The 27,289-nt window shown below is 42.8% G+C and overlaps 4 protein-coding genes across 4 annotated transcripts; 3 read left to right on the top strand and 1 right to left on the bottom strand.

Annotated features, from left to right (window-relative positions):
- Window positions 1–4,367: 4,367 nt before the first annotated feature.
- On the top strand, window positions 4,368–5,540 carry LOC108076562 (uncharacterized). The gene has a single exon (XM_017169473.2). It carries the CDS (start codon window positions 4,368–4,370, stop codon window positions 5,538–5,540), a length of 1,173 nt encoding a protein of 390 aa, XP_017024962.2.
- Window positions 5,541–6,316: 776 nt separating this feature from the next.
- Window positions 6,317–7,261, top strand: LOC108076561 (proteoglycan 4). The gene has a single exon (XM_017169472.1). It carries the CDS (start codon window positions 6,317–6,319, stop codon window positions 7,259–7,261), a length of 945 nt encoding a protein of 314 aa, XP_017024961.1.
- A 1,398-nt stretch (window positions 7,262–8,659) lies between these two features.
- LOC108076560 (uncharacterized) lies at window positions 8,660–9,119 on the top strand. The gene has a single exon (XM_017169471.1). It carries the CDS (start codon window positions 8,676–8,678, stop codon window positions 9,117–9,119), a length of 444 nt encoding a protein of 147 aa, XP_017024960.1. The 5' UTR covers window positions 8,660–8,675.
- A 754-nt stretch (window positions 9,120–9,873) lies between these two features.
- LOC108076676 (uncharacterized) lies at window positions 9,874–11,261 on the bottom strand. The gene is made up of 2 exons (XM_017169608.2): window positions 11,185–11,261; window positions 9,874–11,123 (listed from the first exon to the last, which is right to left on the bottom strand). Exons 1-2 carry the CDS (start codon window positions 11,237–11,239, stop codon window positions 9,874–9,876), a joined length of 1,305 nt encoding a protein of 434 aa, XP_017025097.1. The 5' UTR covers window positions 11,240–11,261.
- Window positions 11,262–27,289: the final 16,028 nt, after the last annotated feature.

Consider the following 27,289-nt stretch of genomic DNA (forward strand, 5'->3'; position numbering starts at 1 on the left):
GCATAAGTTGAATCTACCTATTTTATTTTTACAAAATAAACACGAAAACAAGATGACTTGGGAAAGTTAAATTGCAGTTTGAAATTGGATCAGAGGATTACATTTTAAAACAAGAAAGAAAGCTAACTTTGGCCAGCCAAAGTTTGTATACCCTTGCAGGTAACAATTAAAATATATCATAACTAATCGAAAAATCCATTAATTTCGATTCGGAAAGCAGTTTTGTGTTAGTTATTATTAGTTATTAATTTAAAAAAACTGCATACCAAATTTCAAATTTTAAGAAATCAAAATTTTCGGTCATTTTGCTAATTTTAATGATGTAACCCCTTATCAAATTTCCCAAAAATGGCCAAAAAATCGATTTCTTCCGGACATGTCCAGAAAGATTCCCTGTTGATGCTGATCAAGAATATATATGGTTTATGGGGTTGGAAATGATTCCTTGACCTAGAAAAATATTATTTTGTATTATAAAATCGGATTTTTTATATTAAAAAGCTGGAAGGAGCGAGCAGCTGGGATGACAGATCTCAACCCGATGGCAGTGGAGGACGGTGATCGGATCTTGGCTCCGGGCTAGTTAAAACCCTGCAGCAGGCGTAAATAAATAAAATATTTATAAATGCAATTTAAATATGTAAATATAATTGATGGAACACACAAATATGAATCAATAAAAGATGGTGAAATCAATGTGCACTTTTTGTGAAGGCGGCATTTATTTGGGATCCTTTGGGGAAAAATCTAATTATTTTGAAAGCAAAATCTAAATTTTTAAATTTGTTTTCTGAATTTTAAACATTTTTTAGATTTTTTATATGTATTTAAGAATTTTTTTAGAATTAAACAAATTTTTTAAAAATAATTTAACTGCCAAATTTGAATTTGAATTTAACTGCCAAATTTGAATTTGAATTTAACTGCCAAATTTGAATTTGAATTTAACGACGATCAGTTTCAGTGTGCCCAGGTGCATTTAAGCAACATTTAAGCCAAAAAATTTACAATATGGTCACATCTGGTGTGAGTCTTTGCTTTCAGTGTGCCCAGGTGCAGTTGTAAAATAACCCCTAAATTTGGATTCAAAAGGTTTGAGTCTCCGCTAACTTGCGCCGGCTCCTAAATGGTTTGAAACTTGGACTCCGTTTCAGTGTGACCAGGTGCATTTAAGCAACATTTTAGCCAAAAAATCTACAATATGGTCACATCTGGTTTAAGTCTTCGCTTACTCCAAGATCAATGGTTCGAAACTTGGACTTTTTATAACAGTTTATACCAGTTTTCAGTTGCTTGCTGCTGACTTCTGTTCGCCTGTTACCCCAATTTGGGAAACGGGCAATTTGCTTTGAAATGTTCGGAAATTTGGATGGGCTGCTGTAGGGATGTTGTTGTAAAAAGGTTGTTGTTGCCATAAACTATTGTTGTCGGCAACAAATAGGTATAAATGTATAAAATGAAATATAACAGTTTATACCAATTATTATTTTTGCCCAAATGTTTTTATAACAGTTTATACCAGTTTTCAGTTGCTTGCTGCTGGTTTCTTTTCGCCTGTTACCCCAGTTTGGAAAGCGGCCAATTTGAATGAAAAGTTTTGCTCACTTGCATCAGTGATGCTCATCTGCATCAGTGATGCTCATCTGCATCAGTGATGCTCTATTGGGACAAAATGCATCTCTCTAACTGCCAGTGATGCTCATCTAGCTATTTTGCATTATTGGGACAAAATGGAATCTCACTAACTGCCAGTGATGCTCATCTAGCTATTTTGCATTATTGGGACAAAATGGCATCTCACTAACTGCCAGTGATGCTCATCTAGCTATTTTGCATTATTGGGACAAAATGGCATCTCACGAACTGCCAGTGATGCTCATCTAGCTATTTTGCATTATTGGGACAAAATGGCATCTCACGAACTGCCAGTGATGCTCATCTAGCTATTTTGCATTATTGGGACAAAATGGCATCTCACTAACTGCCAGTGATGCTCATCTAGCTATTTTGCATTATTGGGACAAAATAGAATCTCACGAACTGCCAGTGATGCTCATCTAGCTATTTTGCATTATTGGAACAAAATGGCATCTCACTAACTGCCAGTGATGCTCATCTAGCTATTTTGCATTATTGGGACAAAATGGCATCTCAAGAACTGCCAGTGATGCTCATTTAGCTATTTTGCATTATTGGGACAAAATGGCATCTCACTAACTGCCAGTGATGCTCATCTAGCTATTTTGCATTATTGGGACAAAATGGCATCTCACTAACTGCCAGTGATGCTCATCTAGCTATTTTGCATTATTGGGACAAAATGGCATCTCACGAACTGCCAGTGATGCTCATCTAGCTATTTTGCATTATTGGGACAAAATGGCATCTCACGAACTGCCAGTGATGCTCATCTAGCTATTTTGCATTATTGGGACAAAATGGCATCTCACGAACTGCCAGTGATGCTCATCTAGCTATTTTGCATTATTGGGACAAAATGGCATCTCACTAACTGCCAGTGATGCTCATCTAGCTATTTTGCATTATTGGGACAAAATGGCATCTTACTAACTGTCAGTTAGCTCATCTAGCTATTTTGCATTATTGGGACAAAATGGCATCTTACTAACTGTCAGTTAGCTCATCTAGCTATTTTGCTTTGATGTTTCTTTCATTTTCCACCGCAAGAATGCCCTTCCATTGAGCCTGTTTAAAATATTCCAACCAAAAAAAAACCGCATCCTCCTCTCATAACTCAAAAATAACACATTTTGTAAGGTTTATTATTTATTTCGGCTTTAAATAAATAAAAGAAGAAAAGGTGAGGCATGTAGGAATGTCGGAGGTCGTTCCCAGTGGTTTCGACTCGGTCTTGGTGGCACTTGGTCCACTTCTGCTCCTCGTCGTCCTGATCCTCCTTGCCAACGCTCTCTGTCTCGCCTTCGGCACCCGCTTTCAGTTCCTGGCAACTTGCTGCAATTAAATTTAAAAAAAGGGTGCGATTTATTTTGATAATTTTTCAGAAACAAAACTAATTTCAGGTTCATAACTCAGCCAAAAGTGCATGAAATTCAATTCGGAAAGCTGTTCTGAGTTGCCTTTTCTAAGCCTAACAAAACTGCATACTACGTTTAGGGTTCTTTTCAATTTCATTTTTTCTCAATTTTTTAGAATTTTAATGATGGTACCCCTTACATATTTTTGCAAAAATGGTGCGATTTATTTTTGGGGAAAATAACTAATTTTCAAAGGTTCATAACTCAGTCAAAAATCCATGAAAATCATTTCGGAAAGTTGTTCTAAGTTGGTTATTCTAAGCTTAACAAAACTGCCTACTTAGTTTTGCTTTAATACTTACCTGTAATTTTTAAATAATTGTTTAAACAAAAATGGGCAAGAAACTAATTTTCAAAGGTTCACAACTCAGTTAAAAATTCATGAAATTCAATTCGAATAATTTCAATTATTTAACCAGAATGGCTCGATTCTTAGTGATCCAATTGCAATCTGCAAGGGTATACAAACTTCGGCGTGTCGAAGTTAGCTTCCTTTCTTGTTTATATTGAAAAACTTCTTGATTTTTTTTTAAATTAAAAATATCATCTCGGCCAAAAGAGCATTAATTTTAAATCGGAAAACTGTTCTGTGCAAGATTTTCTACAGTTAATAAATCTGCATACTTCATTAAAAAATTTTGAAAATTCAATTTTTTATCAAAATCAAAAATTTTAATGATGTAACCCCTTATAAAATTTTGCAAAAATGGCCAAAAAATCGATTTCTTCCGGACATGTCTAGAAAGATTCCCCTGTTGATGCTGATCAAGAATATATATACTTTATAGGGTCGGAAAGGTCTCCTTCACTGCGTTGCAAACTTCTGACTGACATTATAATACCCTGCAAGGGTATTAAAATTTACAACCAGCAAACTTTATATTTATATAACCAAAAATGGGCAAAATATTTTTTATATAACAAATTCTTATAAGTGACAGAACAAATATGACATCTTTTACTTATTGCTTGTGGTTTTTGAATGGATCCCTTTTTTTACTAAGACTCTCTCGACATTGAGACGGTAAGTCAGCAATGGAAAAAAACTCACCAGGATGTTTGGTCATTAAAGCGCCATGACCCCGTCTAGAAAGTTTCTTTAATGGGAACTGAGAAAGAGCTTCGTCTATTAAAAAACAAACAGCGAGTTAATTTGACAATTCTACTGCCTACAAAGCTCTGGGGTCGCTGCTGGCCGTAGGGCATCATCAGTGGTTTTATTATCTGTTTCAGATATAAAAACGAATTTTGGCCACAGCTATAGGTTTAGTTTTCATTTAGGCATTTAGACGGTTAAATCAATACGCGGCAATGATACTTAAGCGCACGTTTCTCCTGTTACTACTTTCAATCGCGGTGAGGGGCCAACAGCTAGAGGAGTCCTTAAGATTAAACGTGCCTCTCTGGGATGTGGGTACGCTTTACTCTCGAATTTCGACTGTTTTTGGAGGAGCTAGCTCCACGCCAGCACCTCAAGCTGCGAATTCAGCTGGCGCCGCTCCTTGGGGCGACTACTATAATGCCCTCCTGCAGGAATATTATAACAAAAAGCAAGGATTGTACGCTGCCAGCGAGGTGATACCAGTGGAGCCTTTGCCCTTGCCTATACCTGTGCCAGTGCCCCTTCCCCGACCCCCGCGTCCTCTGCGTCCCTTGAGGCCTCAAAGACCGACTCGACCATGGCCCAGACCAACGCAAAAGCCCACGAGAAGAAGCACGACAACCAGGCGGCCAACAACAACCACTAGAAGGACCTCAACCACTCGAACAACTACGACAACTACAACTGCATCTCCCATATCCTCCTCGTCTTCGAGTACTTCAACTCCCAGTGTTCCAACAACGACCGAGGCGCTAAACAGCACCACAATCGAGCCAACAAGTAATTCTACTGCATCAGGATCCTCAACAACTGAAGGATCTTCTACAACGGGAGGATCTTCTACAACGGGAGGATCTTCAACAACGGGCGGATCGTCCACAACAGGATTTTTCCCAACAGAATCATCATCATCCTCGACTATAATTTCGAGTTCCAAATATTTACCAATCAGTACACCCAAAATAAATATGCAAGCTACAACAGCCAATCCTTTCTACTCGCATCCCAGCCAGTTCCAATATACTCCCATCAGGAGCCCCACTGTTCTCAGTCAAGAAGGATCGGCTCCTGACGAGCTTCGACCTGAACAGAAACTAACAGTACAGTCGCCACCTCAGTCATTGACTTCGCTATGCCACAATTATCCAAGGCTCTGTGCCAAGCCCGAGGAGGCGCAATATGTGCGGCTAATAGATGGATTCGGAAAACCTATGCTACTCATAAGGCCTGGAGCAGTGGAGGAACCAACTCTGCCCATTGTGAGGCCAATAAACTCTATGCAGCGGCCTTTTAGAACGCGGCCATCCCGACGAAAGAGGCCATCTAGAAGCCGGTACGTTTACCGATTGATTAAGAAAAGGAAAAATCAACGACTTGAATAAATTTATTTAAGCCTTTAGGCTTTTAAATATTTTAGCTATTATTAAATGTTATGGACTTGGGAATGCTCTTAAAGTTATACTCTCCATAAATTAAATGGCATTCAATTAAGTATTATAATCACTACTAATGTCGAAATCAATAAATTAGCACATTCGATGATTATGACGATTCGATTTTATTATTTGTTGTGAGTTTTCTTATGGCCTAATATTTTTAATCTATGAGCTTTTGTTTCTTATAGGAAAATAAAATTAATAAACCGTTCATTTGGTTTGTTCTGATTTAATTAAATGGTAATCTATTAAATATGTAATTAATATTTTTTAAAATGCTAAATTATAATTTTGGTTATAACTTTAAGCCCTAGTTAAATACATAAAGAATTTTTCAGTGTCATAAGGTATCTCAAATACACTTTGGAATCACTACCGCTTATCAGCCTGTGGAGAAAAGCTCATTAATTATATGAATAAGCCAAAGATCAAGCCAAGAGTGTGCTTGTACACAATAACTTACGTCTGTTCCAGTTTAGAATATATCTTTTAATATATTGAACATATAAAGATATCAATGATGTGTTTATCAAGGAAAAATTTAACTAACGACAGTTTAAAGATGTGTTTGAAGATTGACTGATTTACGGTTGAGTTTTTAGTTTTTTGCCCTTAGTTTCCATTGCATTCAATAAACGATAATCATCTTTTAATGGGCAATCCGTGGAATATATAAAGGCGTTAGTGACCAGCAGAGAACAGTCCAACATTTTTCTAAGAGCATGCAACTGCTTAGAACTGCCATTATTTGGGTCTGGCTTGCCGTTGCTGGACCCAATTGCTTCCTTTTCTTCGCCACTGGCCATCAAGTCCAAGTTAAGATACCCTTCTGGGATGTGGGAGGCGTAATCAAACAAGTAACTGGTTACATGACAGGGCAGGACTCAGGACACCTTCCAAAGAAAAAGGATCGACCTCATCATGAAGATTATTGGCCCTATGCATACTACGATCCGGCTCTAATGTATCCACCTTATTATTACCCATACCCGCCATATCCACCACCAACGTATCCGCCAATACCAACAAAAGGACCAACGAAAGGACCAACGAAAGGACCAACGAAAGGACCAACGAAAGGACCAACAAAGAAGCCAACTACCAAAAAACCACCAGAGACGACTACAAAGGAACCACCTGCGACGACCACAGAACCTGAGACAACTACAACAGAACCCACGACTATAAAACCCGTAACCACAACGGAGGCCCCTACCCAAACAACAACGGAGGCCCCTACCACAACAACAACGGAGGCCCCTACCCAAACAACAACAGAGGCCCCTACCACAACAACAACGGAGGCCCCTACCCAAACAACAACAGAGGAGGCTGAGACAACCACAACCGAGAGTGATTCTGATGAAACCACTACGAGCACACCTGCGCGGGATCTCTGCCAAATTTATCCCCTTCTTCCAGAGTGCCGGATTATCAAGTCGGTGCACCCGACGAAGAGCAAGAAACCCCAGAACAATGTCCTTCAGCCTGATCACAAGCTCTCCATTAACACCGAACCGCACCCAGTAACGTCTCTCTGCTTCTATTATCCTCGACTTTGTATGAAGCCGGAGGAAGCTCAGTTTGTGAGTTTATCGGACGAAAATGGCAAACCTTTGCTGCTAATATCTCCGGCAGAGAAGAAGTCAACTCACTCCAAAGGGTAGCCTTGCGAAAAAGGATTTCTTGCTGATCTAAGCTTATTTCAAGAACAAATCTGCTAAATAAAGTACATACTTTTTGGAAAAAAAGAAAAGCTCTACTTTAACTTTAAAATTAAGCACAATATGGTTTTTTTCAGAAGACATACATTTATTATCTGAAAAGACCGACTGGCAAGGTATATTCCTCTGCCTTGGGACACACCCATTTATTAGATAATTTATATGAAGAACGTGTCGTATATATGTTTTTGCAATCAATAAATTCGCAAATGCTAAAATAGAATCAAATCAGATCTCACTTTCTAGCAATTCGAGACACTAATGGAAACAAGTTCGAGGATGCTGATCTTCATTGTTTATTGGACTTTCTTCTTTTGTCTTCTTTTTGACGAGCATTCTATTGTGGCAAATTTTGAATCCATTTAATAGGCATAGAATATATAAAGGTGTCAATAGAGTGTGGGTTTTAGTTTGTCATAAGACAAGGAGTATGTTGCTGCTCTATAAAGCTTTGTTTTCGCTTTTGATAGCTGTGCCCAGCTGGTTCGCCTTGCTCTCCAGTGGACACGAGATACAAGTCAGAATACCCGTGTGGAATGTAGGAAATATTTTCTCTGACTTGGTCAAGGGGCACCCATCTTCAACTAGCCGACCTACAAGGCCTACAAGATCCACGACATCTACAAGACCAACTCCACCAACAAAACCCACAGGTCCAAACGGGGATATCTGCGATCTTTATCCAAACCTTCCGGCGTGTCAAGAGGAAGTCACACCGGAACCTTCAATTTGCGATATATATCCACAACTGCCCCTGTGTCAAGAGGAAACAAATACACCGGAACCTTCAATTTGCGATATATATCCACAACTCCCCCAGTGTCAAGAGGAAACAAATACACCAGAACCCTCGATTTGCGATCAATTTCCTCAACTTCCCCTGTGTCAAGAGGTAAGGAGTGTTGGCAACTCCAAACCGCTTCAGTGGAGTACTGATCCCAACTTCGCCGAGGAGCCACCATTCGTTCCCCTAGTCGACGGGCAGGGACAGTCTCTGCTGCTGATTTTACCAGATACGAGAGGAAAGAAGATGCGAGCGTCTGGGCGTTCTAGCACAGAATGGCTGGGACCCACACGAAGACCAGCTTGGCAGAGACAATCAAAGAAAGATACCCAGCAGAGCAACCGAAACAAGTAGTGTACTCTTTCAGAAATAAAGATTATGAACACCTTATCTGAAGTCCAAGATACCCCAGCATTAGGGAGCATTGGAATGTGTCAGCCGCAATTCGTTTGGCATGACAATAGATCGGATCTATTCAAGAAAACTGGTTTCACTTGCCCCACTCCACCGTCTCATCTGGCCCAGCGACCAGTCCAAGTTCAGCTCCATGAGGAGGTGGTAGGTGAAGTTGAAATGAGCTCCGTCCAAGCCTTCAAAGCTTCTCCGTGGCAAGTGCTTTTCACGATCTGTCTCGCAGTCCGGTGGTGCACAGCTGGCCCAGTGATCCATGATGATGTCCTGCAGGACCTAAAGAGGCTGAACCTGACCCAGGCTAAGCTGATCGCAGAAAACTCCACCATCAAGTGCAGCCTGACCCCGAATCTGTGCGACTGGCAGCTTCATCTATACGAGGGTCATTCCTTCAGTGCTCCACTTGCGCCGGTCGTACAAGCCACCGCCGCTCCTGTTCGAGAAACCTTCGAATTGACGCCTCCAGAAGCTGGGCCGCAGCTATTCATTGTGGCCGAGGTGGAACCCAAGCCGAAAAGGAAAGTGCGACACAGAAGAAAGCTATCGCGCCGAACCCCTTTTAACTACTCGAGTAAACACAGATTTATATGGCTGGTGCTGCCATAAGAGGCTCAATAAATAACCGAAAGGAACATACACTTTAATCATTTATATTATTATCCCCCATTAAGACCTATCCATCAGCTGCCAGAGATTTATTCCGGCTGACTCACAGCTTGTCTTGTTCCGCAGCCATAAACAAAATTCTCAGCTCATTAATGTCGGCTGGATTCACGCTTTACCTGCGGTGACCCCTTTGGCCGAGGATGGAAGCCGTCCAACCACTTTCAACTTTAACCTGCTACGCCAGGGGTCTGGGCCCGGGCCTAATGCCCATTAAGCTGTCTATAAGAGTTTTATTTGGCGTGAAGCACAAGCCGAGGGGATTCTCGCATTCTCTATTTGTTTATTCAAATATTAATAGATGGCTTTTTAAGTGCCCAGCCGCGTTATTGTTTCTGATCGGGGGGCATTTAATTAAGTCATCTTTGTTGTCACAGCATCCCGCATCGAAATGAGACGTTGATGACTGTACTATTATGATTTATTTGGGCGGGGAGCTAAAGCTATATTTTTGGGTAAATTTTTAGTCAAGAATAAAGTCAGACATAGTATAGCATTTTAATCAATCTAAATGTTCCGTTTTATTGCAAATTACTGTGACCATAAGACACCAATCGGATCCAATCGAATCACATCCCCGACTTACTAGCTATTTGATCAGTACACAAAGTCGGGTCCTGGCGGAAATTCAATTCGACGCCTGGCCGGACCCTTGGTAAACCCTAACCCCTACCCAGTCCCTACTATGTCGTTGGCTTCACACATCATCCGTGGCACGGTCGTCGTCAACATCGTCGGCGATGGTGTCATAAATCGTATTCAAAAATTTTCTAATTTCCGCATACGGGAGAATCTGCCACCAATTTGTCGTAGTTTCAATTTCCTCCTCCATTACTCCAGCGCTGGCAGGACGTCTCTGGGAGCCCTGACGACGCTTATCCTTTCCCTTACCCTTGCTCTTCGTCTTGGTCCTGCTTCGCTTCGTTGTTAAGGGACGATGCGTGCTGATTTCCGGTGATTGTGTTTCCAATTCCTTCGCCGGCTGCTTGACATTCGATGGACCTGGACTTGGTGCCAGGATGGGGTTAGCAGCAGGAGCTGGAATAGGAACTGGCGTTGTGACAGCCTGGCTCGCTGTCATCTTTGTATCAGTTTCATTGGAAGTTTGCACTGGCTTGCGCCTGGTCTTCGGACGAGGGAGGCGCGCTCTGGTTTCGTCCTTCTTTTTCTTGCCGGACTCAGCCTTTGTGCTCGTGTCACCGGCATTCTCCGCTGTCGGCTGGCTGACAAGCTGTTGCATTCCTGTCGATGCCATATCGATAATTGTCCCACTCGAGGCCATGGTTTTATTCACACTAGTCAGGGATTCCCCTGCAGGCACTATCACGGGGGCTTTAGTGGCAGGAACAGGAGCAGGATCAGAGGCAGAGGCCGAGGCCAAGTCAGAGATATCTTTTTTTACAATTTCATCCCCTTGTGGCACGATTTCTGTTTCTCCTGCATTGTTCTCGCCCAGCTCTGGCAGTGTCAGCTTTACCTTCAGGGGCTGCTGCTCCTGCTCCTGCTGGCTCTGGGCCATAACTTCTTCGCCGACTGGTTTATGTTCATGACCAATAGTCAGGGTATTCAATTGCACTATCTTCTTGACCCCTATATTTTGCACATGGAACTCGTTCGAGTATAAATTCTCTCGTGCGTGCGGGCCCGAGTTCATTTGCAGCGGCATTAATTGCATGTTTATAGCCTGGTCCACAATTGTTTTCTTCTCTGGCTGTGCCACTGGCATGACCATGTCCACGTTCTCGTCCAGGTTTCGGTAGTGGGACCTCTGCTCGGGGGATCGGCGACTGTGCTGGGCGATCTGCTGCAGCAGGTGTCCCATCGGCGGGGGATCCTGCAGCTGAACCTGGCGCCGGGCCAGGTTCATCCGGGGCTTGTTATAGGCATAGATATCCACGTTGAAGACCCCATGGGCGGGGGCTCGGCGCCAGTGCTTGGCGGGCGTGGCTGTGGATAGTTGAAAGTGAGCACTCACTGTACTTTCGCTTGAACGACAGTGCAGACTCACCTGTGGCCACAAGGGCCCAAGAATGGACTAGCAACAGCAGCAGTGACAGTCTCATGGCGGCTAATACATATTTTAGGCGTTGGCTCTGGCTACGACTAAACCGATTTTTGACCACTCGACCAATTTTATGGCCATCCAATTTGGGTCAGTCCGCAACTAATTTGCATTGACGATTCATGTTCGCCAATGTTCTGGGAATGTGAAAACACAGTGGACCCCCGAAGCTCTCATCGATTAAGATCGAACATGCTACGGACATTGGAATCTCGTCGAGGTGACGGTGCTCCACTGTCCGTCCCCGGGAACTGGTTTCCCCGAATCGATACCGAGCAACGGCACTTTTGGCATTTGCTGACAAACAATGCTTTAGTTTCGGCCCTGCCAATGGCCATGTTAATGCCGTGCCATAAAATATTATTGTGTTGCCACCTCGACCGAGCCTTGGCCAATTTCTGTGTGTTTCGGATGCTTGGCCAAAAGCAGCGAAAGTTGAAAGTTGTGCTTAGCATTACAATGGCCAGCTAATGGAAAGTAATTGCCTAGAAATTCCATAGAATGGGAAGACAAGCCCTGATTAAAGTGTTCTTATGTGAGACAAGGTACGCCGAATCAAGAGAAAAATATTTACAAAACTTATCTCTAGAGTAAAATTTACATTTAAGGGGCCAAAAGAAAATTAAATTAGGGTTAGACAGGTCTAGTGAAATCCCTGAGAATTTTATTAAATTTTTTAAAGCGACAGTTGAGTCGAAATAATCCAAGACATAAGATTAATTGGTAATAAATAACTTGATAATTGTAGTATTTGTAGTATTTAAATGCGTTAATTAATTATTTATATTCCATATGGGTTAATTACCCCCATCACAGCGACATTGCAATTCGTAAATCCAATCGAAAAACTGATTTATCTTAAAGAGCTTGTCAAAAGCAGTTGACCAAGAGTCAGCAGGCAGCAAACAAACAGCGAACAAACAGAAGCACTGACAGTTTCCACTCGGAGCACTTAAGATAACTTCGAGACGAGTCGAGCAGACCAGTCACTCTGGAGTCGGGACGAGGACGGAGCCGAGCTGATGATGTCCACCAGCAGTGGCAGATTTATGAAAACTGTTGACATTTAGTCCTTCGAACCGTAAACTCTGAGCGGACTCAAGGCAGCCGAATTTACATTCGAACAATGCAGGCCGCAGGACCACGAAGTGCACGGGCATAATGCAAAAGGAATCGGAGGAGAGCAAAAAGACCACTAGGAGGCAGGCTGCCAGGCTGGCAGGGAAATGTGAAAAAAGCCAGATGACAGCAGTGAAGGCGGACAAAGGCAATTGTGCTGGCATGTGAAGTAAGTCAGTCTACGAGAGGAAAAAATTGTGAAATAGGAAAAAAATTATAAAATCGTTAGCCAGCTCCTATTCCATCTTTGATACGCTGCGGAAAAATGGCTCTATGATTTGGGAAAAAATAGTAAAGCCTGATTATAAAAGCCATTGATTAAAAGGTTTGTAAAATAAAGATGAATAATCATTCTTTTAGTTTTATATAAATTTTAATTAGTTATATACCTAGCTTGTTTGAACCTAATTATTTTGAGTGTAGGGTTCTCATAATTTTTTTTCGTCGCACTGTGGTCCAGATGCAATTGGAGTGGCTTTAAATATTATGTAAATATCTGTCAAAATAAAGGACTGATGCGTTAATGCGATTGCCCAGTGGAAGGTCCTTCAAAAAAGGATAAAGTCAAAAACAAAGTGCTGCAATGGACGACGGCATTGAAGTCAAGAATGGAAGCAATTACAATAACTTTGATCCCTGTATTGAAGTGGCACTTTTCATTCGTCATTCGAGTTGAGGGCTTGGGAAAGACGTTGACATATCCGCTGACGTTGAAATGGCTTCCATTGGACACTTGCACCGGGGATGCGGATGCGGAAGTGAATGCGAAGCTGGCCTATGCAAATAAAAACAAGGAGAGGCCGGGCGATTTAAGAGGAAAATAAGAGAGAAAGTCGTTTGTAGATTGCAAGTGCACTGGCAAAACAATAAATCAAATCAATAATTAAATACTAATACTACAAAATAGTTTGAAAATAAAAATAAATTACATTAAAACAAGGCACTTCTTAGGAAAAAATGTAAATATAATTTGAAAATTACTCTTCAAGATATACTAAATTATTCAGAGCTCCCTAATTTTAATTTTTTAGGTATTAAAACAATTATATTTGGAATAATATACGTTTTTTTTTATAGTGTCCTTAGAGAAGGCAATCGAGCGAATGCTGTCGTCGACTTCTTAATTAAGCAGCCCAAACAGCAACAACAATTAGCCGTGCAGCGACTCAAGCGATGTTGATTGTTATTGTTGCAGACTACTGAGTGGTCGAAAGAGATGGCAGGATAAGCAAGGATAGAGACAAAGAGAGAGAGAGACAGCAAAAAGTGGGCTGAACAACTGCACTGCTTGCACTTGTGGTCGGATTGCCAAGAGGCTTATTCCATGATTAATTCAATTGAAATTTCAGCAGGGAAATTGCAGAAACTTTAAAACTTTTCCAATTCCAGCAAAGCCAGTTGGATTGTTTTTGCTCTGGCTGCTGCTGACTCTTCTGTTTGTTGTGCTGGCAAATACACACAATTTGCTTTGTCATTAGACGCACACTTTAAGCACTCGATGGCGCTCCTTCCTCCCTCTGGGGGCCCTCTGTCAACTGCTCTGCTTTGGCAGCTCATTTCCAGCTTGCCATTTCTTTGTCCAGCTTTTATTTGACCATTCATTTGTTGCATTCGCCTGCCCAAATAGGACGAAAATGGAGGAGGAAGGATGAGGGACAGAGCCGAAGCCGGGAAAGGACAGAGAACCATTCACAGCATTTCGCACATTTTCGCTTAATTTGAATTTTTCTATGCAAATGCCGTGCACTTGGGGAGGTGGCAACAACAAAAAAAGAGCTCCAAAAATTCAACTGTTTTTCGTTAAATAATTCTATTTTATTTTTGGTTATTTTTTTGTATCCCTGCTTTTGTCTGCACCAAATTGTTATTGCAATTTTCTTTGTGTATTTTTGCACATTTTGCAGCTCTCGCGGTTCAGTGCGCTGTCGTTTATTTGATATTTGTATTCCACTCGCTGGGAAATATCCTCCGATAAGGTAGTTCCACTGTCTAACAGCACTTGGCAGCGGGGGAATCCCCATGAATAGCAGTTGGATGGATAGCTTTAGCTTGGCATTTTTTATTCGTTCTTTCTGCTGCATAGACATCGAGAGCTTGTGCTTCCAAAACTAACACGATTTGATTGTCAATAAAGTATAATATCTATGAAAATTGACAGAAAAGATTTCATGAATCCACAAATTGAAACAGATATATTCTTGGTGATTTTTAAAATATTTTAGAAACGCAGGGGTGCCACAGAAATTGCTAAATCTTTTATAAAAAAAATGTAGTATATTCCTGATTTTCAAATAATTTTTAGAGCCTACTCTCTTGCCACAGCTTGCAGTTAGGGAAGTTGTAATTCGTTCCAACGGAAACATGGTTTATCCTTCTCATTTGGTCCCTGTTTTGTTTTATCTGTCTCTTGTTAGGCTTTGATTATTTTCCTTTTCCAATTTCCGCACGTTAAGCTAGTGGAAAAAAGATAGCTACTGTGGTGAGGCACTGTGAGAATTGAATCTGGCTGGCTAATTGTTATGCAAAAGCCAAAATGAGGCCATAAAAATACGGGCACCAATTCCTATACGTAACCGAATCGGAATCAGAATCTGGAGCCGAAACCAAGTCCGAGCGCCAATAAACTCTACCCCCTCCTTGGGGGTTTCGTGTTTGATTTGCCGGATGGCCTTTGCATGCCGCAAAACAAACGACACTTTGATTTAGTGCAACAACAATGGCGAGGAGTAGTCACCGAGTAGACACAGTGGCCCAGAAGCCGCAATAAAACAAAACAAAGCTAATGGCCAAACAAAACGAAACCGAAATGCAGGCGGCAATTTTATGGCTGGCATAAAAGCCCCATTCCGCCACCCACGCAATCCATAGAGCTCCATGATTATCCCCATCCCAATCCCAATCCCCTTCCCCAGCAGCATCTCTATCTATTTCTTTATCCGCGCCAGTATTTATATCTGTGTCTGTCTCTGCGGCGTACGCCGCCTGAATGTCAATGTGCAGCCTGCCCCAAGGCGTCACACAGTGCGTATGCGCGATACAGTTTATCGTCTTGCCGCAGCGTTCCATAGTTATATTCGCAGAACTTGTTGCTACAACAGGGCCACAATTTCTGCCACCTAATGCCGCATCAATATGCAAAGCCGAAAGCAAGTTTCGAGCAAGTCGAACCGCCCACTAAGCCGCTTAAAACACAAAGAACACGAAAAAAGGAGAAACTTTAAGTTCATTTAACTTTTGCAATCAGCTGGGGAAGCAGACAAGCAGCAAGCCATCGCCTGGCAGGGCAATTTATGATTTATTAACAACGAGCGAAACTCAATTTGGGCCCTGAGCCCGTTAAGTCAGCTAAAAGGATTTCCTAAACTTAAATGATTTTAATTATTGAGAATTATCAGCACTGCTGAGCTCTGTAATGCGATATGCCCCGATGGGGGCTATTGGTCTAAGGAAAGTGAAGCCCGGGAACTATTTCTGTTTGATTTATCGCGTTGCAAATTTCGAATTCTGGTGATTAAAGCGCCGACAGAGGAGGAGGACTGTGTACCCTCTGCTTCCACCAGCACCACCGGCCTTCGCCATTGCCAATTATCTAAGCAAGTGAGCGTGTAATGGACCCAGGGGCAGTTGACTTCTTTTTATACTTCTTAGAAGAGCAGGGTCGTAGGGGTATATAGGAGTTTATAAAGTGAAAACTTCTACATCATTTTATTAAGGTTACATTTAAAAATTAATAATAACTTTTATTTTAGAAATAATAAGCTTCTAATCACTTTACAATTCCATATCAGAGATGAAACTAAGCATCAATTCAAAGTAAAAATCCACTAATTACCAGGTATCTCGTAGTCTGATCCCTTTTTCCTCCTTGTAATTTTTTTCCCCTCTTTACTTTTTGGCATTCTGGCCTTCTTGGGCCACTGTCTTGTCCTGTGCCGTCCTGTATTGAAGAAGCCTGGCCAGAGATGATTTATGATTGCTCGGTGTGACTGGCTTATTGGGAGTGGTGTGGTGTAGTTGTTGGTGGGGCCGAGTTGCTGTTTCAATAAATGCTCTCTGTTCGGGCATTAAATTTTAATAGTCTCGTCTGGAAGCAAAATAATGCCGAGCTGAGTTATTTATGAAGTGATGCTCTAAATTTATTTAAAACGCTTGCAATAAATTGCCACAGATTTCCATGTGAAATTTATGCAACTTAATTCTAATGCGTATTTATGGCGGCGATGCCAGGACACAATGCTCCTCCTTGGGAGAGACGGTCAAAGAGAGCGGATCCGCGGTGGAGAGCGGGGAATTTGTCCCCAATCAATCATAATTTGTAACTGTCATCGCAAGCTGCGGCCGCGTCCATTGAGTGATGAAGTTGTCGCCACGACTCACCCACACAACCCATACACACAGCCCAATCGCACTCACACAATGACACAGAAGCCAACTAAAGTCAATCACAGAAGCCGGGACAGTGTGCTAAAAGGCCTTCAAAAACCTAAACTACTTAATTTATAATGATAAGAACTTGCGATAGTTAAAGTATATTTATTACTAAATATACAATATATTTTAAGATAAAGGTACTTTGCAACTGTAACCTAATTTGGAATTCTCAGAGGTTTAGAGCTAGAGCTCTTATTTTAGAGTATTTTGAGAATCCAGAGTTCTCTGATTTTTAGCCACTGTTCCTGGTAGGCTTGTCCGTTGACCCTACCGCTTGGTAGAGTCAACCCGCAACCCGCTACCGTCCTCTCACCTGCCTACCTGTGCGTATGTGGACCGCGGATTTATCGCGAATTTCGCTTCGCCATGCCGAACAGTCGAAAATTCAAACAAAGGCAATGCGGAAGGAGCAGGGCATGACAATGGAACTGGGAATGGGAATGGAAAGCTGATATGCTGACAAAAGTTTGATATGCCCCGAACTTGACAAATGTCTGACAAATCCCGTCAGCGACGCATCTAGTAGGGCTAATGAACGCCAATTGCTGCTTAGCCGGCTTCGCCTCCGCGGAGGAGAAGACAAAGGATCTGGGCCCGGACTCCGGTCTCCGGAACCTGTCACTGTGCGACGGAAAATCTCCGGCACGTGATCTCATCTGCAGGGAGTTCTCTGCTCCGCTCGGATGCTGTTTCCATTTTTTTCGCTGCTCCTCCGAGGCTCCACTACACATACTAAATATGAATGTATGAGAATATGTGTGTGCACACAGATTTATGATGATTTTTTTCACACACGTGTGCGCAAAAAGTTGGCGTTAATAACGATTAAGTGCGCCATGCGACATTGACTCCGGGCGCAGAATGAAAGTTTGGCCGGATTTTTGTTATTCCCGACAGGTAGTCGTTAGGCCGTCACAGGACTCACTCTCCTCCTTGGTGTCCAGGAGTCCAGTTTGTTATGATTGCAAACACTGGCCATCGTTTGCTCAGGCACAAAGGGCGTGCAGTGAAAATTGTGTTTGTTGGCCAGCTTTTTTTCTCTATGCTGTCAGTGATGGGAATTTTATCTAGGTAGGAATTTTGAGAATATGTGCCGGGTTTTCTACTGTAAAATTTCTTCTAACATTTTGTAGGTTTAATTTACAATTTACTAAAAATATTTGTTAAGTTTTTTACTCACATATATGTGCAAATTATTCAAACAACTTCTTATAGTTTTGTTATGTTATAGTAAATAATAAAATTATAATAATTTTAAATTGGTTATTAATTGAGGAATTAAACCTAATTCTTTCATCTACAATCTGTAGCGCTTAAAACTACACCAAAGTCCAACCAACTTTCACTTGCAACGTGGGAGCTGTGGACTTTTTAAAATGCCTCTCTCAGATGTGATTTGTGTCAAACTGTCGATGCTGGCCAAGTAAATCAAAGTCATCTGGCCAATGGCTCCTGCAACAACACCCTGACCGCCCTTCCCGCTGGACTTTTCCGCCTCACCGTCGCTGGCATCCGTCATTTTTCATGTTGCCATGTGGCTGGCTGCGCAGACCCTGGGAGAACGTGATTATTGATTGGTGCCCACCTAAATTCATGGCTGCTCTCGCACCCAAACGGACCATTTATCTAACTATAACCGATAGTCAGGGGGTTGTTAGTGTGTGGCCACTGGCCAGGTCGAGACACTATAAGTGAAGGGAAGTCTGGACCGGACTGGATGTAGGTGGACAAGGAGATAGAAACACGAGTGGAGGGTGAAAAAGGCACCCTTGAAGCGCAAAAGTTTGACGTTTATGTGACATTTGAAATCAATTTGCACAACAATTGAATTTTCAATTTTCGATATCTATGTTTCAGTGTTATTGTTTGTCCGCCGTCGTCGTTATGGTCACCCATTTCCACTGCCATTGGCTGGTGTTTTTATCAATTTGGCAGTGCAGCTGATGGGCAATCGATGCGTTTACATGTCAATTAGCAATTTAGTGCGTGCAACATTGTCAGCGCGAATACATCCGGCTGTCTGCGTGCATCTCCATGGTGTTTGGTTTGGCAAAAAGCTGCATATTTAATTGGCTACGCAGAGTGGAGGAGGACATGCCCGGCTGACCGCAGAGAGGGCCGCAAATTGATCGGACGGCCGATGAGTGTCTGCCAATTTGATGCATTTCCAAATTCAAATAGATAATCCACAAACATTTGATTCAATCGAATGCGCAAAACGATTTCCACTTCAAAATTAATCAGAGCATTAAGCGGGGAAATTGCAAACTCCGGCCAGGACATTACCATCTAATTGGTTGATTGAATGTGTGAGGGAGAGGCGTTTCCAATGGATTCGCAGCCACTCCCATCATCCAGCCAGCTGACTTGCATTTGGAACATCCCAAACTGAACCAAAGCGAACCGAACCCTTGGCAGTCAGACAGAGCCCTTGCCAACTGCCATATTTGTTTTTCAACTCGGTCCAGCTGACGTAGACCCATTTTAGCTTCTGGCAGGACAAACAAGCGGGCAAACATGTCCATTTGGCAAGTGCAAGGACCGATGCGAGTTGGAGCCACTGCAGCTGCGTCCCTGCAATTGCCTAGATTTATGCCGTCTAGCCGCATTCGTAGGCTGCTGCCTCAGACACTGTCGGATGCCGAATGCCGAATGTTCCCAGCCAGCGGTCACTGTCGAACGCCCTTAATTACGCAGAGCAGGTAATTCCGGAAAGTGCCTCCAGGCGGCAAGGAGGACCGACAACCACACGTCCTCTGTATTCTCTTAGCCGGCTGTTTAGTCGGCCCTTGAATTTTGGGATTTTAATGAAATCAGGCATCAACCCCATGTCCTCCCTGCCTGCAGTCCTCATTTCCTGGAATCAAATGGAGAACCGGTTGGGGTGTTGTTCGGTGGTCTGGAATCTGGGTATCTGGGAGGCTGGGGGACTGAATCTGGGTTGACCTCTGTGGCCGGGGCATGAAAAATTCCGTACGCAGCGGCGGATGTAATATTTTTCACATCAACATACGTTGCGGTCCAGCTTCAGAAGAGATAAACATAAGCATATGCACATAGAAGTGGGTGGGTGAAAAAGTTGGAGTTATGAATATTTGTGCACTCGAAAAATTGGAAAACTCTGGCCCTTGAATTTTGGGAAATTACTGTGAAGCACTTGAGCATTCGGGTGGAATTTGTAGGTAATTAATATGGTTATATATTATTGGCACATTTTATATATACATTTTTATGGATAGTTGCTAAAGTATTCAGTTTGGATAAATTTATTTACGCTAGAAAAAGGCATTTACATTTTGAAAAAGTGTATGTATACTTTCAAAACGAATATCATTTTTAATTACGCTTTCGAAAAGAATAATATAGTTTCTAGCTCAGTCTTTTATGAAATGACTTTAACCAAAATAACCGCAAGGTGTCTTTAATAATTTAAGCCGTTTTAGAGGTTTGCTTTTCCGGGTGTACATATATGGAATATGGCCTTCTCTGGAGGCTACCCTGGCCAGGCCCTAGCCAAGTGGTTACCAACTTAGCCCTGTGTTTGGCGCTGCTACTGCCGGCGGAAGTGTCTGAGGGTCCTGTTTGTGTCCTGGGCTCTCCCTTCCGCCAGCACCATGCATATGCAGATGTATGGCCAGAGAGATACAGCCGGTTGGTCGTTCCTATGTACATCCGTATTTATGCTTAATATTTAGTGGCAGCTGCTGCACAGTTCGGGCCAACGCGGCGTATGCGTGTTGCTCAATTGCCGCTAGCAGCGGGGCAACGACTTTTGTTGTTATTTATGCCTAGCGGAAAAGGGAAGTTGGCTTCGTAGCCGTTAGATTTAAGAACTTTTCCGCCGCAATCCAAAAGCAAGAGAGGCGGCGGAAGTTTTTGCCACTTGCCGCATGCTGCTGCAGCAGCCGCACATGCATTTAAACCGCTTGCAGCGGCGTTTAGAAAACCATTTATAAAGCACACAATTAATTAAATAGTCCCTTGTTAGCTGTCCGGTTTGGTTATTGATTTCTGCTCTGGGGGCCCCAGGCTGGGGCCATTTACGTAGACCACAACAAGCTCCACCACCTGCCTGCTCTTCTCAGTTACCTGGCAAAAAATAAAAGTTCGATGTAGATTTTGTGGCATTTTCATAATTTATTATGCTGCCAGTTTGTCGGGCACATATCACCATAAATAATATCTATCCCGCACACACACGGCCTGTATATAACCACATATACCATGTAGTGAAACCCTTTTTTATGCTGCCGCTGCTGCTACTGCTGCTTAATCTACATAATTTTCGGTCCCTTTCACAAGCGGTTTGATTTACACAGTGTGTATAATCATTAAAAAGGCTCCGACGGCGAATAAAAAACAATTTTTAAGTTGCCCTCCCTCAAGGGTTTGACCGCTTAACTTGTTTATTTATTTTAGGTGGTTCACTGGCCATGGCCAGGAGCGGGAAAAGGTTGGACCGACTTGGTAATATACGGACCTCACATGGGCAGGGCAAGCGATTAGAGCTCTCGGGCTTAGTTCGGAGCTCCTCTAGCTCCTCTCCGAGCTGATGATGTGTGGTGGGGCCTGGCCTGGCCAGCGGCTGGCCCTTCTTCGGTTTCATCTCTCTGTTTTTGTGGAACCATTTACATAAGTGCCATGCACAGGGCCCAGACATCAGTCTGAACCCGGCGATTATCCCTTTTTAATAGACTCATAAAACGGTTATTAACTTTGTTGCACACAAATACGCATAGAAAAACGAGACCGGATACAATGTACAATGTTTTATTTCATTAAAGTCGTTTCTGGACACTGGCTCGATTTATTATGTGAGTTCTCTTTTTTTTTTGCATAGCTGTTTTGCCATTACCCTTTGTGCGCCTTGCAAAGAAATAACATTTGGCATTAATAAATGGCCCTGGGAGAAGGACGAGGGCAGAGTGGAGAGTGGGTTTGGTAGGGAATCTTTGAAGTTGTGCCTCAAATAGGGAGGGATCTTTGTAAGTGAGGTGGATGGGTTAAGAGATCTTTTAGTAGTTAAAATATATTTACTAAAATAATAAGGTTTTGGTAAGAAGGTATATATGATTTTAAAGGGCCTGGAAATGACTTTTACTTAGCGTTCTTCAAAATGAAATGGTAGTACCCTGCAAAAGTATATACCCAACCATCTAAAAGGTACTTCCTAGCCCAGAGTCCGACTGTCTTTGGCCAGAGCTATTTTACTTGTTATTCCTGATTCTGCATCTGGCCAAATGCAATTTCACTTTTATACTTTTTCCCAGCTCCACTCCTCCGGGTCTGCCACTCCCCTCCGCCCACTCCGGGCTCTGCGTCTGTGAGCACAAAATCCACACAATAGTAGCAAAACAAGATAAATGAAATTCTGATGCAAATTTGATTTGTTTGTAAATGTTCGACGTTGCAATGCGGCCCCAAGCCAAGGCGAACTTGCAACTTTTCCCCGCTCCCTATCACTGCGAAAGGAAAAAGGGAATCAGGGGGGAACATTGGACAGCAGCAACATGTTGCCGCTTTTCTCGCCCTCTTCCTCTGCCCCCAGCAGTTGACATTTTTATGCGCGCATGATTAATTATGCAATTTTGCCATAGCCAACGGTTCCGCCTGTCCTCCAGCTGGCTTTGGGGTTTATGGCTGATGCTATTATGTGCCCTGCTTCGCTGCTCTGCTGCACTGCAGCTCTGCTGCTCCGGGGCATCAATCAGCATCTAGATCCCGACTTCGGGACACTTATTCAATAGTCATGCATGCAATTAGCGGGCAGTGGGCGGCGACTGGGGGCGGAATTAAATGAAATGTACACAGGGCGTATACGCTATTTAATCAGGGAATAAGTGGGGAAACGTGAGAGGAGCCCAAGACTGGGGACTAGGAATTCGCACGCAAGGCAAAAAGGAGCTTCACAAAGAATGCGGTGGCCAACTGGAGTTCAATGAGCTAACCCACCAAGCGAACCCGGCAGTGCCAGTGCCGGGAGATGGTCGGTCGCAGACAGACAATCGCAGTTGGCAGGCAAATAGGCCATAATGCTGTACGGCCAATTTGAGGCACGTTTCAGTTATTAACGGCAGCGGGCTGCCTGTAAAGTGCATGCCACGATCCGGACACTGGACACTGGCCACTGGCCAGGCGTGCTAACGTTACCAATATGCTTGTCATTGCCATAATAATCAGCTTTTGTCAGCAGTGCCGCTAACTCCAGGCCCCATCTCGTCTGGATTGTTGCCCGCGGGGCAGGGTGTTTCGATATTTAGTGTATGAAGGGTGTACCTATAGTGATTTGGGTTAAATTATATTTATACTTTAAAGTAAGGATTTTACTAAAACAAAAGCTTGGTCTAAGTAGTATATTCTTGGAAATTCCAGGTAGTTAATACCCTGAATATCCTTTCAACCCCCTTTCCTCTTGAAACACCCTCATGCTGGAGGCGTTGCTCAGCAGTAAGAGAAACAGTTGTGTGGACATGTTGCTCGTCACTGCCCCCCGCTTGCTTGCATGCAAATATTTGCTGATCCAATCGCCGGAGATGACACAAAACTTAGCAATTGTTTGCCGTCACACTTTGGCTCTCCCCTCGAGTTCTCAGCGACAGCTCAAAGGACATTAGGCGACCATCAAGATGAGCGGTGGTGCGTTCAATTAGACAGCAGATATCATAATTAAGATCGACTAAAAGCTTTCCTCCCTTCCACGAGGAAGACCAATCAATTACGGTTCCTGGAGAGCCAGAGATATGCTTTTGTTTTCCGGTAAAACGCTCGATAAACGTTTTAATTTTTATTCACAAACAGTTTTGGCCAAAAATGCCATGTATTTTTGTAGCCAATATTTATATGTGACCTTAAAATGGATTTTCATTTTAAGCTGTGCTGATAGAGCACAGGGTACATAGAAATAGTTGTGTATTTCAATATGAAAGCTGATTTGGTTCTTATATTTTGTTAGTAAAATTCTAGGGATAAACAGGAGTATTTCAGGGTCTCATTTCTATGGTGTATCTAATTTTTTTGTTTCCAAATTCAAATTCATAGTTTTTCTGAATAGAATATGATGGCTGTTTGGCAGAGTATTTAGTTCAGCTCATATTTCATTATTTTTATAGTTTCGCTTATTTTTGTTAGTGATTGCGCGAATGTTTATTAATAGTCAATTTGAAGCGATTTACTTTCGGATTGTTTGATGCAGTCAAATGTAAAATTTGAATGGGGCTTAGGAGCGGAATTTGGCCTGATTGCGGGCGATTCTGTTGGAATTTATTATGGCCACTGGCTCCCGGCAGTGATGCTTGTTTGATTTTAATTGAGTTACCTATACGCTGCGGCTCTGGATCCGACGCTCGAACAATCAAAGGAGGGAAAAGTTGAATTTGATTTTGATTTTTTGCAGCTGCTGAAAGGCCGCCGCCGCCGCCGGAGACAATAATTGGATTTTATGATTTACGTTATTTGATTGCCAGATGCGATTGTTTTAATGTCCAGCGCCCGGTTTCCGTTTTTGCGAGCAGCCACAGCCGCAGCCGTGTCGGGGGAGCTGGCTTAATGAAGTTGTCTCGTTGTAATTAGAAGTAATAATAATTTCCTAGCCGAGCACAGTCATTATGAATTTGGATTGCGGCCAAGGAAATGCCATTAATCAAATTAGCGAGCGCATAACTTTTTATGATTATGCTCCGTGATAAGCGCAACTTACAGGACGGCCTGCGGAGGGTTGAGGGGGCGTGACTTTGCATGCAAAAAGGAAAACTTGGAGCTACGACGAGGACGTCCTGGCCATTTGCTTCTTGCTTATTGTTTAATTCTATTTATTTTTTAATAAACAATTTTCCTAATGAAATGTCTGCCTAAGGGAACGGGGAAGGGGAACAAGAAAAGGGACGGACAGGAGACAAGCAGAAGCCGCAAAATTAATTACGATAAACCAGAGAACAGGGGAGGGGTGAGCAGAGATGAGGCAACGCACCGAGTCCTGTAATGAGTCCGCATCAAGTTAATAGTAATTGAAAAATTGTAATGAAATGCAGCTGTTGTTGTTGTAGTTGTCCCGGAGCACGTTCCTCCCTGCTCGCCTCTTCTCCCATTCAAATTGGGCCTCCTTCACAGCCATTGTGCGGGATTATGGGATACACACAGGCACCGAGAGGCAGAGAGCCTTGGCCCAGGCTTAATTAAACGAAATTATCGCACTATTGTTGGGCATATGTCTTGTACCGCCCATCTCTCCCTTTTGGGTAGTTTCCTCCTCTAAATGGAAGGAGGCTTGGCTTTGAATCCATTCCAGTTGCAAGTGCCAATTAATTGCAATACCTGGCCAACGCTAAGGCTCCTTACTGAGCAGCTGGCCACTTACTTGCTATGGAGATTAGGTATTTTGGCATATATTGAGTTCAAGGCAAGCTACATGTTAGAGATTCAGATAATGGAGAGTTCATGGTACACGCTACCCCAGAGATAGCTTCTTTTAAAGAAGAAAGGAAGTTCTAAGTCCATTGAGTTTCTACCAAGATTGACCCATCGCTAGCATCTGGGCATTAATCTCCTTCTCCTCCAGTTAAACCCAATTAATACCAATTAAATTTGTTCGGTTGGCTAACAGCATCACTGATTAGCAGTGCTCTAGTCCGAAAATCTTCACATGGGAGCCCTGACCATTAGCTAACTTGTTTATTTTGACATTTCGTGCGGAATTGAACGCAATTTTGACCTAATTTGGCACAACAACGCAACGTTCATTGGCATTGGGCACCGGACATTGGGCAACGACAGCGACGACTGGCATGCAATGCCCAAATAGCCAAAGTCGAGGGGGGGATGCACTCCATTCTTGTTCAACTGCAACTGCACTTTGCACTGATAATGGACAAACACCCTTTTGCCGGCTGCTGCTGTGGGTGGTTCTGCTGGAGGATCTGTTGCTGTTGCTGGTGTCTGCATTTAATGTGCGTTGTAAGTGAAATTAACAGCAAAACTGCATTCGGCCATCACCATTTGCTATTTGCCAATTTAGACATAAATAGGCAAAGAGTGCCCACCCGACGACGACCGTCGGCCATGTCTTAAAGCCATTTAAGCTGCTTGTTGGCCGGGGATTAGGACGGTCTGCTGCCGACGCTAGAGATGGAAACGGAGCTGCAGACGAAGCCGGATTGGCAGGGAAGGATATGCAAATTGGGACAGACTTTTGCCTCCTTGTAAGTTTCAATCAAAATGCAAATATTGATGCAGTTGACATATGACGTTGTGTGCAGCAGGATCGGATTGGGAGCCGAACTCGGAGCAGTCGAAACATGCCTCGCCAGCATGCAGATTTATGATAACAGCAGCGTGGGGCAGGGTTTGGGGATGGAAAGCTGCCAGGGGCTGAGATAGGACCTCAGCCTGGCCAGGCGAGGACTTCCCGGCAATGCAATAACAAAGGATAAAATAATAAGATTTACTCATGACTTACTCTTGACTTTGCCAGCATCTGTGGCGGGGGGAAGCTGCTTCGAGGGGGCGTAGCAGGCAATGTTTTATTAAAACATAAACACAAACAAAATCCCCCCAACAGCAACACCAACACCAACAGCGGCATCAGCAACTATGACAGCGCCAGCCAGGACACCAACAGATTGAATAATGGCACAGGTGCTCCTCGTCGGCGGCAGAGAAAGTGGGGAAAGTGCTGCGGGCTGCTGGATAAATTAAAAACAAAAAGTACGAGGATATATACCGAGAATTCATCGCATTAAATTAGAGCTGAGGTAGAGCAACGGCTGCCAAGGTAACTTTTTGTTATTATTTTTCAATTTCTTCGTCATCTGCTGGTGCTTCTCGGTTGCTGTTCCTTCTTAGCCAGAGAATTGATGTCATTTTTCAAGTGGCTTATGTGTATGCGGGCCGGAGCCTGTGCATTGCTAAACAATTTTTGATTATGTTTTGCTGGGAAACTCAATTTTGTTGGCCACATCGAAAACAATAAGAGCTTGCAAGGCTTTCCCGAAGTTATTTTTCTTCATTTTTCGCAGATGTCAGAGGTGATTTTCATTATACAAATATTAGCATTTGCAGAAAATAGTACCCAGAATTGCTTGCAATTAAATTCGATTTAAATTTCTTGTTAACCTGGCCACTTACCTTTACCAATTCAATCGGCCAACTTATGCGCACGTTACGCTTTCGCTTCTGGTTTTATTTGATCGTCTTTCAAAGGCAATTCATCAATTTGACTGGCATGTGCACATAAATCAACCCAAACAAAACCATGAAAAAGGAAAGCCGAAAAGGGAAAACTCTTCAAAGCCATTTATAGTTGTATTTACAGATGCGAAAGCGCGTTGCAACCGACAAAATATGTATACACACACTTTTATACACTCACCCCCAAGGGGGAGGGATGATGCATGTAGATTGCCACTTAACAGCGAAATAAAGTTCTGTACAAATTTTTAATTGAATGGCAGCGCATTGAAAAACTTTGCGTTGCCACTAAAATTGATTACACTCACAGCAGACCCGC

The sequence above is a fragment of the Drosophila kikkawai genome, chromosome 2R, assembly GCF_030179895.1.
Source record: "Drosophila kikkawai strain 14028-0561.14 chromosome 2R, DkikHiC1v2, whole genome shotgun sequence".
In the NCBI taxonomy this organism is placed as follows: domain Eukaryota; kingdom Metazoa; phylum Arthropoda; class Insecta; order Diptera; family Drosophilidae; genus Drosophila; species Drosophila kikkawai.